The sequence below is a fragment of the Schistocerca serialis genome, chromosome 10 (assembly GCF_023864345.2).
Source record: "Schistocerca serialis cubense isolate TAMUIC-IGC-003099 chromosome 10, iqSchSeri2.2, whole genome shotgun sequence".
Classification (NCBI taxonomy): Eukaryota; Metazoa; Arthropoda; class Insecta; order Orthoptera; family Acrididae; genus Schistocerca; species Schistocerca serialis.
Window position 1 is genome coordinate 133,266,206 of NC_064647.1, and position 14,357 is coordinate 133,280,562.

A 14,357-nucleotide genomic window follows, 5' to 3' on the forward strand; every position below is an offset into this window, starting at 1 on the left:
AGGCTCGATAGCCGCCGGTAGGGCCGCCTCCACATCACGGGTGAGATCTCTCGGCAAACATACCAAATGCAGATTGGGATTCTTTCCCACCTCGCCTGCTATTTCCCTAAAGGGCTCCATCACCCACCTAACATTGGAGCTCCCAATGACTAGCATACCCACCCTCTGTAGTTGTCCAGACAGGGCAGAAAAATTGACCGCTAGCCCAACAGGAGAGGCATCCCGTGCTGGCTGAGAGTTGTCATCAACATTGGGTAGCAACTAGTACCTGTTGCTAAGGCATAGAGAGCCAGCCACATGTCCTGCTCCCTCTTTCACCTTCCGCCCAGTGACACGCAAACCCACCACTGTCTGCCACCCACTCTGGAGTGAGGACGGACCAGTCAGATGTTGCGTATCAGAAGCTGCAGCAACATCCAAGTCACCAGGGGATTCCAATGGCACCAAATGTGTCACGGGCACCCTGACGTCACTGCAACTTTGAGCATTAGCTAGAATGCTTGTCGACAATAGCCAAAGCAGCTTCCAGCTGTTTATGGACAGCAGTCAACTCTCCTTGTATCTGCTCATACAGAAGGGTTCCATATAACCTAAATTATGTTTATAGATAGCTCATCCATCCCAGAAATACAGGATTCTGACGATTTTTGTCTGTTATAAATACTGATACTTACAATATATCAGAATGTGAAATAAAAGGTTGTATGTTGATTGCATTTAGGTAGAAGCTTAAATTTTTTACACTTCCAAGGAACCATAGGTTTTAGTATGTGACAAATTTCAACTTTATACATCTACCCAATCCTGAGAAAAATGGTTATTACAATCAGACAGACGAACAGACACACACAAGAATGTAATCCAAATAAAGGTTCTGTTTTTACCGACTGAGGTATGAACCCCTAAAAATGAAGGAAACAATAAGAATATGGCAGGAAAGCTTACAACAGTGCTCTAGTTTGGCACCTGAACTCAAACTCTTGCGTGTTGCAGGCAATGCTGTTACAACTGAAGCTAGTTATAGAGTGTTACCTTAGAGAAGTCCCAAACTGACTCCTCTACTGGCAATTCGGATTGTATCACATACAGTAATGCTGGTTATTTTACTCTACAGTATTTGTTGAAACATGGCAGATGCAGTAAGAGTATTCCAAATCTTTAGTCAGAAATGACTTGAAATGATGTTATTGTTTACTGGCTAGCATACAAAAATTTGTATGATGCTGTAAGCCTATTGAATTATTGCCGTGATGAAGAAAGACAGTGAGATCAACACTATAAGTAAGCTGCAATAGAAAAAATAGGTTCTCTAAAATGTAACAAAAATATTTTTATTATCTGACCTGGTGTATGATTGCTTGTTATTGGAACTCTCATGCTGTTGTTGTTGTTGTTGTTGTTGTTGTTGTTGTTGTTGCTGCTGCTGCTGCTGCTGCTGCTGCCCCCCAACACCAATTGCCAGACCTTTGTTTATTCCTGACAATGGAGTACTATGTGCAACTGACATCATCTGTGAAAAAACGCATCTAAATCACTCACGTGTATAGTAAAAAAATATCTAAAGGTATAAGGAGGTGGTAATTAAGGACCCTGTTGTTTTTACAGTCAGTTACTTACATGTTCCACTGATCATTTGAATGAATCTTGAGTCAGGTTGCAGGGTGTATGTACATAATTGGTGTCAACATTAGTGGACTGATGCAAGTATACCTAAAACAAGGTTTTTTCTTAAGGGGAAAAAAGGGGGCAGAAATGCAAATAATGGAAGTTGGAGGAAATTGTGTCAATTTAGAATCACAATATGTTGTGGAGCATAAAGTAAGTAGGCTTAATCTGTTGGTAGAGCAGTTGAAATCCGTACTGAAGATTCAGAGACTGTTCAGACATCACTGACAGTCTCCAAGAACATGTCAGTGGACAGGCAAGGTCAAACAAGAAAGTTTAGAACAATTTTCCTCGGAAGTACAAAGCAGTGGGAGACCTTTACTTGCAGATGAAAATATTAAAAAGCTACACGACGTGTGAAAGGAACTCCAAGGAATTTGCCAGTCACTCTCAAATTCTGCATGCCACAAACACCTACTGACAAAGTTCTGCTTCTGCATCTACATCTGTGCTCTGCAGACCACTGCGAAGTCCATGGCAGTGGGTACATCCCATTATGCAGTTATTAGAGCTTTTTCCCCATTCCATTTTTGTACGGAGTGTGGGAAGAATGAATGTTTAGAGACCTGTGTGCACATCATAATTAATCTAATCTTGTCCTGAAGATCCCTATGGAAGTAATATGTAGGGGGTTGCTTTATATTCCTAGAGTTGTCATTTAAAGGGGGTTCTTCAAACTTTGTAAGTTGGCTTTCTTGGGATAGGCCACACAGTTTACTGAAAACCCGTGAACACAGACTGTTACCTACAATGAGATTTAAAACACCACCCACAACAGAAGTGAAGCATGATGAAAACATTGGCAGATAGAGCAAGAAACCTGTGTAAACCGGAGCTGCTTGATGCGGGATTAAAACATTTCAGCAATGAACTGCTCAAGAATGGTTATTTGTCTGCTGAGATAAAAAGAGAGTTAAAACCACATCTCTTAGCTGATAGTGATACACAAGTGCCTGTGAAAGTGGACGTTTCACTGCATTTCATTAAGGCTGTTACTGACCACAAAGGAAAAATCTTGGATATGGAAGTAATATGTAGCGGGTTGCTTTATATTCCTAGAGTTGTCATCAGGTAGATCACCTAAAATTGGTCAAGGATGCTCTGAAACTGCTGGAAAAAGCAGGTATTTATAGGATTCCATGTAGTTGTGGGGGAGGTGTATGTGGGCACTACAAAAAAAAATATTCAAAAAATGACTGGAAGAGCACTAAGGCAATTACAGAAGGGAGTAGATTGACAGGCCAGAAGTTGCGGAACATGCTTTGCAGCCACAAGACCATCATATTCATTTTCAAAGGAGATGCCATCAAGTTTATGAAACACCCCAGGTATTTCACCAGGAAGGAGGAGGGCATGAAATTCAATGACATTTTCATCCTGGTGCTGAAGATGTCTACCAGTCTTCCACCATGGGGTGGTAGTATCAACAGGTAATGGCAACTGACAACAGCCAATTGCACCCTGGTATTTAAAGCATGTGACATCACGCCATTGCAGGGAAGCACACATAAATGGAATTTTGCTGTAGTCAGTAGCAAGCCAGGGTGTGAATCAGACCACTCAAAGTCATAATCCCCTTGAAAATACCCTCCACAGATGGGAACAAAATGTCCGGTTTTAATGTCAAATCTATTTGACCATGGCAGAACAGCACAGAACGTTTTCTTTAATTACAAAGATTAATACTACCTTGTAATTTACACTCCCCCGCCCCCTACAAAGTGGCCACAGGTTAAACAGGTTAACAGTCAAAGACACAAGATTAAACAACGCACAATATTTACAGAACAAATGCCTGAAATGATGACTGAAGCTTGGTGATTTGGCTCTCATAATGATTGGAAAAACTTGTTTACATTCATCTGGTTATTTTAACAACCTTTACTTCTGATGTTGGTCAAATGAAAACCATACAGACATGCACAAATGTCCCCTAGCAGCGACAAAGATACTTCTTTGAGGAGAACAGAGGACAAACAGCTGCAGTGACTGTAGAGAGTATTACCTCTCAATGTTTCAAAATATTATTGTACTGAACTATGGAGAGTATGCTTAAGTGAAACAGAATGTGGTTCCAGCAAGATGGGACAACTGCTCACACAGCAAACATTGGGCTGAATTCTTTGAGGATTAAATTTCCTGGACATCCAATTTCTCATAATGTTATCACTGCATGGCCTTGGTCCACATGTTTACCAAATCTCACAAACTGTGGTTTATTTTGGGGAATTATCTTAAATTGTAAGTATTTGTAAACAGACCACAGAACACTATCTGCCAGGAAATCTCTGCAGTACAAAATCGGGTACTGAGATGTAAGTTTGACAGAAATGTAGCATAGCAGACAATAGTTGCAACTTAGATGAAGTTATTTTCAAATGTTATCTACTCCTTTTTCAAGGCTGTTAAATGGCATATGTACCCCAATATGCTGTATCAATAAATATGTTAAAGTATTGGGTAAAGCAAGGCATTTGTTAAAAATTGTCAGGTCTTTTTGCTGCACCCTGTACTACTGACAATTCCAGTTTACAATTTACATTCTCATTATTATTTGAACCACAGAAAACCCGAAGATTGTACAAATTTACATAATGTAGTGGGTATACATGCCTGCTGTTGCTGTTGATGCTGCTGCTGCTGCTGCTGCTGCTGCTGCTGCTGCTGCTGTTGTTGTTGTTGCCCCATATTGGTGCTCGCAGGGCTAACACCAGTGCTGCTGCCAAAATTGCTGTTCAGGTTGCTGTTGATGGCATTCCTAGCAGTCTCCACTTCATTGCCACCCACTGCCGTCTTTGACAAGAAACTGACTGTGAACTTTGTATTGTATGGCAGTGTTTGGTACTTTGGGTCTGCCTTGCTGCCCCCAAACTCTGAAGGTGATATGTCATCCTGCAAGCATCAACAGAGACACATCCTGGAACCTCACTGCTGTTGTCACTTGTGTGTAAATTGGTTGCAGGGCTGCCAAAAGTTTACTCTGCACCCATCTAACCACTGACAATGACTTCATTTTCTTTAGGCTGTTGTATAATTCAGCCTGGGGTCACTCAAATGGGGTATAATTACAAGTTCTGGTTTTATACCAAGAGACCATCAGATTATTTTGACATGTCAACTCAACAACTGTGAAGAAGCACTGATTGCATCTGATCAGTTGATGACCTCCTACAAAAAATTTCCAAATTATCTGATGATTACTTAACAACAAGTTGAATCTGGTAATTGTACCATTTGAGTGTCCCAAGTCCAAAAGACATATTTTCATAAAAATCATTTTCTATATGTATTTATATTCCACACCTTCTCCAAGACACTTGAATAAATTTTAACCAAATTTTGTACACATATCACTTAAAGCCTGTAAAGAAGCAATGTGGGGGTAAGAAGCACTTAACTCTCATTGGGGTGGCGTTGAAAAATGAGTGGCACAAAAACTTAACTCAGCAACCTCAGGAACAATTTCAACCATGTACAAATGTATCAAATCCATAGTTTTCCAGGTTGCTAGTATCACTGGTGACTGCCCTGAAGACATTTCACAACTAGGTGCAAATAAGGAGCAAGGGCTGGGTCTGGAGTATTCTGATATGTGGTTCTGAGTAGACGAGATGTATTGATGATGGAACTACTTAGATCTGTAGATGATCCAGAGGGATCAAAACATGTAACGTAATTAAAAGTGTGCAGCTGCGAGTGGACTTTAAATGGGAATTATCTTGCACATATAAATGATTCATTACTTGTATAATTTGTTTAAAAATATTGTAGTGATAACAGACCCAACCATCCCTCGGAGTGGTGGAGGTGAGAAGCCATGACATGTAAACTCATTAACGATCCAAATTAGTATTGAATACATAGTTTTCCAAATTGCTAGGCTCATAGGTGACAGTTCCGATGACATTTGACCCCTAGGTGTTAGGAGGATGGGAGGAATGGGGGGTTCCAATAGTGCTGATCTATCAGCATCTCCCTGCAATATCTGGAAGAATTTCAACCAAATTTGTTATATACATTATTCACAATTTGTATAAAAATAGTGTTGGATTAAGATACCTCTGCTAGTCGTAGGGTGAGGGGAAGGGATTGAGCGACATGTAAAAATGTTCGAAAACAATCCATTGATGTTTTTTCTTGTACTTAGTTGACTTTAAAAACTTCAAAAGTATGAAGCACCACCTGTCTCACATTTGTTGTTCAGTGTGTCAACCAGTTTGTGACAATATTTGCTACAATGAGTCAACAATATTGTCACCATATTTTGGAGCCAAAGATCATGCTACATGGCTGAATACCACGAAAATATTTACTTTCCTCAGTTGAGCTGCATGGTGTGAAACTGGAGAATCAGTTGCTGGCAACAGTCCTTTTTCTCAATGTGGTAACCAGTTACTGCTGTCAGTATTCCTCAAATGAAACCAAAGTCTGACAGATTCTACAAAAAGGCGAATGAAGGTAAAGTATTGCAAAAATGAAACATATTATGAAAGATACCATCAACTTCAGGCTACTTGTTAACATGTTGCCACAATGTGAGCGGGTGAATCTGAAGATCAGCACGATAGTCGCTTACAAGAAACAACATCTGATTTAACCGTGATAGTGTGTAGTTGTAAAAGTGAGGCATTAAAGCAATATCATTGCAGATAATTTACAGAGATAAAAGCATACGGGTTGAGCTGGTATGCAGACCATAGAATGAGCACGGGCTCCCCCAGGGGTTATCTGAAGTGAGGGAAATTGAACGCAAGCTCACAGACTGACTCTCCGGACCTAAGAGGGAATGCCTACACACTGCTAGGGAATGCAGATGGAATGCCTGGAACCTATAGAGGGGGAGGAGGGTGTAGGTATAAATATTTGACCCATTCCACTCTATGAGCAATCTCAGGCAGCACCTGGTGAAGAGGACTAGTCACATTGCCAAATTATCACGCAAGAACAACGGTAACATCCAGCAGATACCCAACACGTCAAGATGTCATCAGATTATCAGGAGTATCTGTAAAATCATAATATTCGTACAGCTCCAAGATGAGGGGCAAAGAGCTTCTTAGCCAATTTGAACTAGGAGAGAGAATTGTGCTAACCTGGTGAGCATTGTGGGAGCCCTGGGTGAGGGGCTTCTCCTGCTGGTCAGCGGACATGGGCTGATGGTGTTGCTGTTGCTGCTGCTGCTGCTGCTGTTGTTGTTGCTGTTGCTGCGGCTGTGGTGCCGGGACATGGAGGTACGGCTCAACGGCAGCAACATTGCCTCCGGGCCTCAGCAGGAATGCCGGCTTTTGGTCCTGGGCGTGACCCACCACGGCAGGCCTGTGCGCATGACATACAGCTCCAGACCAGGAAACTGAGTGGCACACACACACACACACACACACACACACACACACACACACACACACACACACACACACACAAACAAACTAAGAGAAGTTATATGTTACCAGTACCAGGGGTCACTCCCAACAGCAAACGTGTGCAACAACTACAATTCCAAAGTGGCACTTACACCATTTCCAGAAAACACTGGTCCATAAATATATTTTTACTTCAAAACCAAAAACTCTAAATCTAAAAATATAATGGAAGAATAGCTGAAACTGATCCACTTTGTTTAGTCTTTCTCCCCATTGATTTTCTCATTTGTAAAAAAATTTTCAGTTAATCACTTCATTAGCTACTAATTTGTACAAAGTATATTGTTATAAATTAAAATGTATAAGTATTATAATCATCCAAACCTTGTGCTATATTGACAGTCTTAGTGTACATTACAAGAAATTGGAGCCTTTTGCAGCTGAATAGCACAGAATGAATAGAATTCACGGTAAAAATACTGGTTCGTGCCTTTCTCTTTGTGGTTAATATTTCTGCCTTTGTTTAGAAGGGACATTGCAAGGACATACTGGAAACAGTGAACAAATTTAGGAATTCTGTTGGAAAATTTATGTTTCTGCCACAGTTCATGACTGTAGCAAAGGACATAAGTATTTTTTTCTTCCCCCACATCATATTGTATTTTCACTGATTTTCCAGACTAAGTCATTCTTTGCCGTAAAAATTATTCCTTCATACAACTATTCTATCATTACATAGTTTCCCTCTTTAAGCAAATACTATGTTATAATTTTTTAAAGAGAGATATGAGAGATTCGTGAATGTTCATTACAGAGAGAGAGTCATCTTCAAATGTGGTACATATTTCTAGTAAGGAATACGAAATGAAATTGAAACTTGTAATACAATGGAATGAGAAACACCAAACCAGCATTTAAATAATTTCAATGGTGTCTCATACTCAACAGAACATTTAAATGTAAGTACAAATGCTATTATTAGTTGGTACCAACACTCAACACTCAATACTCAATACTATAATATCAGAGCTGTTAGGTCTCCGAGGTCGTCAACAGTCTGAAAAAGACCAGACGACACGAAACGCTCTGAATAAAGCCGACCTTTAGCTATCAGTATTTGTGGGCCGGCATTCAGCTTATCGTGCCCTTACTGTAGTTAGTCTGTTGGGTCTTGTAACATAGTAATTTACACTGTGTGATCAAAATTACCCAGACACCCCAAAAACAAACTTTTTTCATATTGGGTGCATTGTGCTGCCACCTACTGCCAGGTATTCCATATCAGCGACCTCGTAGTCATTACACATCGTGAGAGCAGAATGGGGTGCTCTGCAGAACTCATGGACTTCGAACATGGTCAGGTGATTGGGTGTCACTTGTGTCATATGTCTGTACGCGAGATTTTCACTTTCCGAAACATCCCTACGTCCACTGTTTCCAATGTGATAGTGAAATGGAAATGTCAAGGGATACGAACAGCACAAAAGTGCACAGGCCAACCTCTGTTGACTGACAGAAACCACTGGCAATTGAAGAGGGTCATAATGTGTTATAGGCAGACATCTACCAGACCATCATACAGGAATTCCAAACTGCATCAGGATCCACTGTAAGTATTATGACAGTTAGGCGGGAGGTGAGAAACCTTTAATTTCCTGGTCAAGCAGCTGCTCATAAGCCACACATCACACCAGTAAATACCAAACGATGCCTCACTTGGTGTAACGAGCGTAAACATTGGACAACTGAACAGTGGAAAAACGTTGTGTGGAGTGGCCAATCATGATACACAATGTGGTGATCCAATGGCAGTGTGTAGTGAACGTCATCTGCCAGTGTGTGTAATGCTAACAGTAAAATTCAGAGGCGGTAGTGTCATGGTGTGGTCGTAATTTTGTTTTGCACGACACTATCACACCACAGGCCTACATCAATGTTTTAAGCACCTTCTTGCTTCCCACTGTTGAAGAACAATTCAGTGATGGCGATTGCATCTTTCAACACGATCGAGCACCTGTTCATAATGCACGACCTGTGGCAGAGTAGTTACACGACAGTAACATCCCTGTAATGGACTAGCCTGCACAGTCCTGACCTGAATCCTATAGAACACCTTTGTGATGTTTTGGAATGCCGATTTCATGCCAGGCCTCACTGACTGACATCAATACCTCTCCTCAGTGCAGCACTCCGTGAAGAATGGGCTGCCATTCCCTAATAAACATTCCAGCACCTGGTTGAACATATTCCTGCAAGAGTGGAAGCTGTCATCAAGGCTAAGGGTGAGCCAACACGATATTGAATTCCAGCATTACCGGTGAAGGGTGCGACAAACTCTTAAGTCATTTTCAGCCAGGTGTCCGGATACTTTTGATCACAGTGTATATAAGTGAACAGTTGATAACATGGGTATATAAGTGACCCAAGATGCACCTCACCGCATCAGCACTGGTTCTTGAGCGAAGTAGTTTGTCAACCATTGGTATATACTATTACATTGCCAACTGTAGCATTCAGTTCCAACAATCAAGAGTACAGCTATGTATCTCCGTGCCTTCCGTTCACTAATTACTTTTTAAAGCAGAGGTTTCCAATCTGTGGGTAATCACCCCTAAGGGGTAAAATGAAATTTTCTGAGGGTTAAAAGCCAAACGATCCGATTCTGTTTCAGTAACAAAACAATTATTTCCGAAAGATAATTACTATCATCACAACTTTTTTTACTAATATTGATCATACAAGTTATCAATAATTACTTTTTCTTAACTAGTAGCATTAATGTGGTGGAGGTTACAGCTTCTTCACATAGCCCACACACTACACACATGTTGTGTTTTGTGCCATACATTGCTGAAGATAGAAGTGAGACTGAATGTAACAAAGATTAAATATCTGAAGAAAATGTATTCTCCAAGTTGTGGGAAGTACCTGCAGCACCCCAGCAATTGCTTCATTACTCACTCTGAAACACACAGCATGACACAGCAGTAACTACACAAGGCTACTATAGTGCTGTATGCAGTATTATTATTAATATTATTACTAATATTATTATTATTATTTCTTTCTTGTCTCAGACGTTATGTCTGGTTAAAAATGGAAGGTGACGCGGACCTTGATCAAGCGTGACTTCCTTTTAACTGTACGGTATATGTTACATTGCATTTAGGAACATTCGGGTAATTGAACAAGTGTCAATAATTACAGATTTCTGTAGTTGTATATATAAGTTTGGATGTAGCTGTATTGCATTGATGTAATGGTGGATATTGTGTGGTATGACTCCTGTAGTTGATAGTATAATTGGTATAATGTCAACTTTATCCTGTAGTTGATAGTATAATTGGTATAATGTCAACTTTATCCTGATGCCACATGTCCTTGACTTCCTCAGCCAGTTGGATGTATTTTTCAATTTTTTCTCCTGTTTTCTTTTGTATATTTGTTGTATTGGGTATGGATATTTCGATTAGTTGTGTTAATTTCTTCTTTTTATTGGTGAGTATGATGTCAGGTTTGTTATGTGGTGGTGTTTTATCTGCTATAATGGTTCTGTTCTATTATTATTATTATTATTATTATTATTATTAGTGGCTGTGGTCAGACACAAAGCAATAACAGCGTGAAGTCTTCCAATTTCTGCCAGTTGAGAAGTAAAGTGTGGAGCAATCAAATGATTTACGAACAGAAAGTATACTGCACTCATTTTAACTTGGTTGATTTTAAACGAGATTGCAGTGTGCAGGTCAAGCAACTGGCGCAATGGAGAGGAGTAATGCAAGGGAAGTTTGTTTTGTACCCAAGTGTAGCACTTGTGATAAACACACACACACACACACACACACACACACACACACACACACACACCAAATATTCATTTTTCATGATTTAAAAAAATAAGTGTTCCACAAAATGTCTATCATTTTACAGATTAGTTAAGTGATTAATCGCATAAGTAAGATTGGAAACCACTTATGTAAAGTATTCAAAAGTGCGTATACTTATGCACAGAAAGTAGTTTGGTTCGTAATTTAGTTTTCTACTGTTTCACGATTTCCCTTTCTTCCTTTTCAGACAGATCACCTCACGATGACTGAAGTGTGAAGTGGCAATGATACCATTCCAGTAATCTGTGGCTGAATTACCAACACTCATGGACTTCGAACATGGTCAGGTGATTGGGTGTCACTTGTGTCATATGTCTGTACGCGGGATTTCCACATTCCGAAACATCCCTACGTCCACTGTTTCCGATGTGATAGTGAAATGGAAATGTCAAGGGATACGAACAGCACAAAAGTGCACAGGCCAACCTCTGTTGACTGACAGAGACCGCCGGCAATTTAAGAGGGTTATAATGTGTTATAGGCAGACATCTACCAGACCATCATACAGGAATTCCAAACTGCATCAGAATCCACTGCAAGTATTATGACAGTTAGGCGGGAGGTGAGAAAACTTTGATTTCCTGGTCAAGCAGTTGCTCATAAGCCACACATCACACCAGTAAATACCAAACGACGCCTCACTTGGTGTAACGAGCGTAAACATTGGACAACTGAACAGTGGAAAAACGTTGTGTGGAGTGGCCAATCACGGTACACAATGTGGTGATCCAATGGCAGTGTGTGGTGAACGTCATCTGCCAGTGTGTGTAATGCTAACAGTAAAATTCAGAGGCAGTAGTGTTATGGTGTGGTCGTGATTTTGTTTTGCATGCCACTATCACACCACAGGCTTACATCAATGTTTTAAGCACCTTCTTGCTTCCCACTGTTGAAGAACAATTCAGGGATGGTGATTGCATCTTCCAACTCCGAAACAGACAGCATGACACAGCAGTAACTACACAAGGCTACTATAGTGCTGTATGCAGTATTATTATTATTATTTCTTTACTTTCTCAGACGTTAAGTCTGGTTAAAAATGGAAAGTGACGCGGACCTTGATCAAGCGTCACTTCCTTTTAACTCTATGGTATGTGTTATATTGCATTTAGGAACTTTCGGGTAATTGAACATGTATCAATAATTACAGATTTCTGTAGTTGTATATATAAGTTTGGATGTAGCTTTATTGCATTGATGTACTGGTGGATATTGTGTGGTATGACTCCTACAGTTGATAGTATAATTGGTATAACGTCAACTTTATCCTGATGCCACATGTCCTTGACTTCCTCAGCCAGTTGGATGTATTTTTCAATTTTTTCTCCTGTTTTCTTTTGTATAGTTGTTGTATTGGGTATGGATATTTCGATTAGTTGTGTTAATTTCCTCTTTTTATTGGTGAGTATGATGTCAGGTTTGTTATGTGGTGGTGTTTTATCTGTTATAAGGGTTCTGTTCCAGTATAATTTGTATTCATCATTCTCCAGTACATTTTGTGGTGCATACTTGTATGTGGGAACGTGTTGTTTTATAAGTTTATGTTGTAAGGCAAGCTGTTGATGTATTATTTTTGCTACATTGTCATGTCTTCTGGGGTATTCTGTATTTGCGAGTATTTTACATCCACTTGTGATGTGATCTACTGTTTCTATTTGTTGTTTGCAAAGTCTGCATTTATCTGTTGTGGTATTGGGATCTTTAATAATATGCTTGCTGTAATATCTGGTGTTTATTGTTTGATCCTGTATTGCAATCATGAATCCTTCTGTCTCACTGTATATATTGCCTTTTCTTAGACATGTGTTGGATGCGTCTTGATCGATGTGTGGCTGTGTTAGATGATACAGGTGCTTGCCATGTAGTGTTTTCTTTTTCCAATTTACTTTCTTCGTATCTGTTGATGTTATGTGATCTAAAGGGTTGTAGAAGTGGTTATGAAATTGCAGTGGTGTAGCCAATGTATTGATATGAGTGATTGCTTTGTGTATTTTGCTAGTTTCTGCTCGTTCTATAAAGAATTTTCTTAAATTGTCTACCTGTCCATAATGTAGGTTTTTTATGTCGGTAAATTCCCTTCCTCCTTCCTTTCTGCTTAATGTGAATCTTTCAGTTGCTGAATGTATGTGATGTATTCTATATTTGTGGCATTGTGATCGTGTAAGTGGATTGAGTGCTTCTAGGTCTGTGTTACTCATTTCACTACTCCAAATGAGTAGGTCAATATTTATTATTATTATTATTATTATTATTATTATTAGTGGCTGTGGTCAGACACAAAGCAATGACAGCGTGAAGTCTTCCAATTTCTGCCAGTTGAGAAGTAAAGTGTGGAGCAATCAAATGATTTATGAACAGTAAGTATACTGCACTCATTTTAACTTGGTTGATTTTAAACGAGATTGCAGTGTGCAGGTCAAGCAACTGGCACAATGAAGAGGAGCAATGCAAGGGAAGTTTGTTTTGTACCAAGTGTAGCACTTGTGATTTGTGATACAACACGAATTCCTTTGTCATTCATTAAAACACACACACACACACACACACACACACACACACACACACACACACACACACACACGATGATTGAAGTGTAAAGTGGCAATGATACCATTCCAGTAATCCGTGGCTGAATTACCAACACTGCTGCGGCAGCTGCGATGGCACAGTTCGATTCTGAATTCCTTCAAATGCTTTCCGTTACATTGAAGCAATGGGTTCACCTCGCATGATTAAAATCGCACCGTCACATCGCTGCCCACTTTTGCTATTATCCTCAAATATTCTTCTATGTATCACAAACAAAAATCAGCACAAGGAAACAAAGCACACGACCGTGACAGTTGCGTTAGCGTCCGTAATTCACCTCCGCAGAGCGTTTGATGACCATGAACGAAACAGAAGACGCGACCAAGCTTGCTTTTCTGGCTGGTTGTTGCTACGGTAGCTCTTTTGTGAACAACCAGCTCAGCTTCTGTCTCTATGCTGTTCATTTTTGGAACACAACCTACGACTAGCTTAGAGACAGAAGTGATGACACTTTCTGCAGGACCATACCATCATTTTGCAGGACAATGCTCAAGCACGTATAGTGCAAGCTGTTACTGATTTGTTTAACTGATGGGGCTGCTAAGTGCTATACCCTCTACTGCACTCCCCTGACTTAAGCCCTCGTGATTTCAACTCGATTTCTAAACTGAAGGAAACACTCACAGCATTCGCTTCAGAACTGCTACAAATTCGTCGGGCAATAGACCGTGCCACAAGAACTGTCAACACAACTGGCACTGCTAAGAGTATACTAAAACTTCCACATCGCTGGCAACGGGTTATACACAATGCTGGTGACTACTTTGAAGGTCAGTAAACCTTTGAAACACGTATCTATATTGTACGAGCTGTAAATAAATAGTTGCCACTATTAAAGTTCCAACCCTTGTATTTT

General features: G+C 40.1%; 1 protein-coding gene across 1 annotated transcript in view; it reads right to left on the reverse strand.

The window, feature by feature from the left end:
* The window catches only part of LOC126424610 (apoptosis-stimulating of p53 protein 2), a 160,357-nt gene that overhangs the window by 74,958 nt on the left and 71,042 nt on the right, over positions 1–14,357 (reverse strand). The window contains exons 6-8 of the mRNA XM_050087349.1: positions 6,759–6,981; positions 4,279–4,557; positions 1,344–1,510 (exon numbers count right to left, since the gene is read on the reverse strand). Coding sequence (XP_049943306.1) covers positions 1,344–1,510; positions 4,279–4,557; positions 6,759–6,981 — 669 coding nt within the window. The remainder of the gene's footprint in view (positions 1–1,343; positions 1,511–4,278; positions 4,558–6,758; positions 6,982–14,357) is intronic.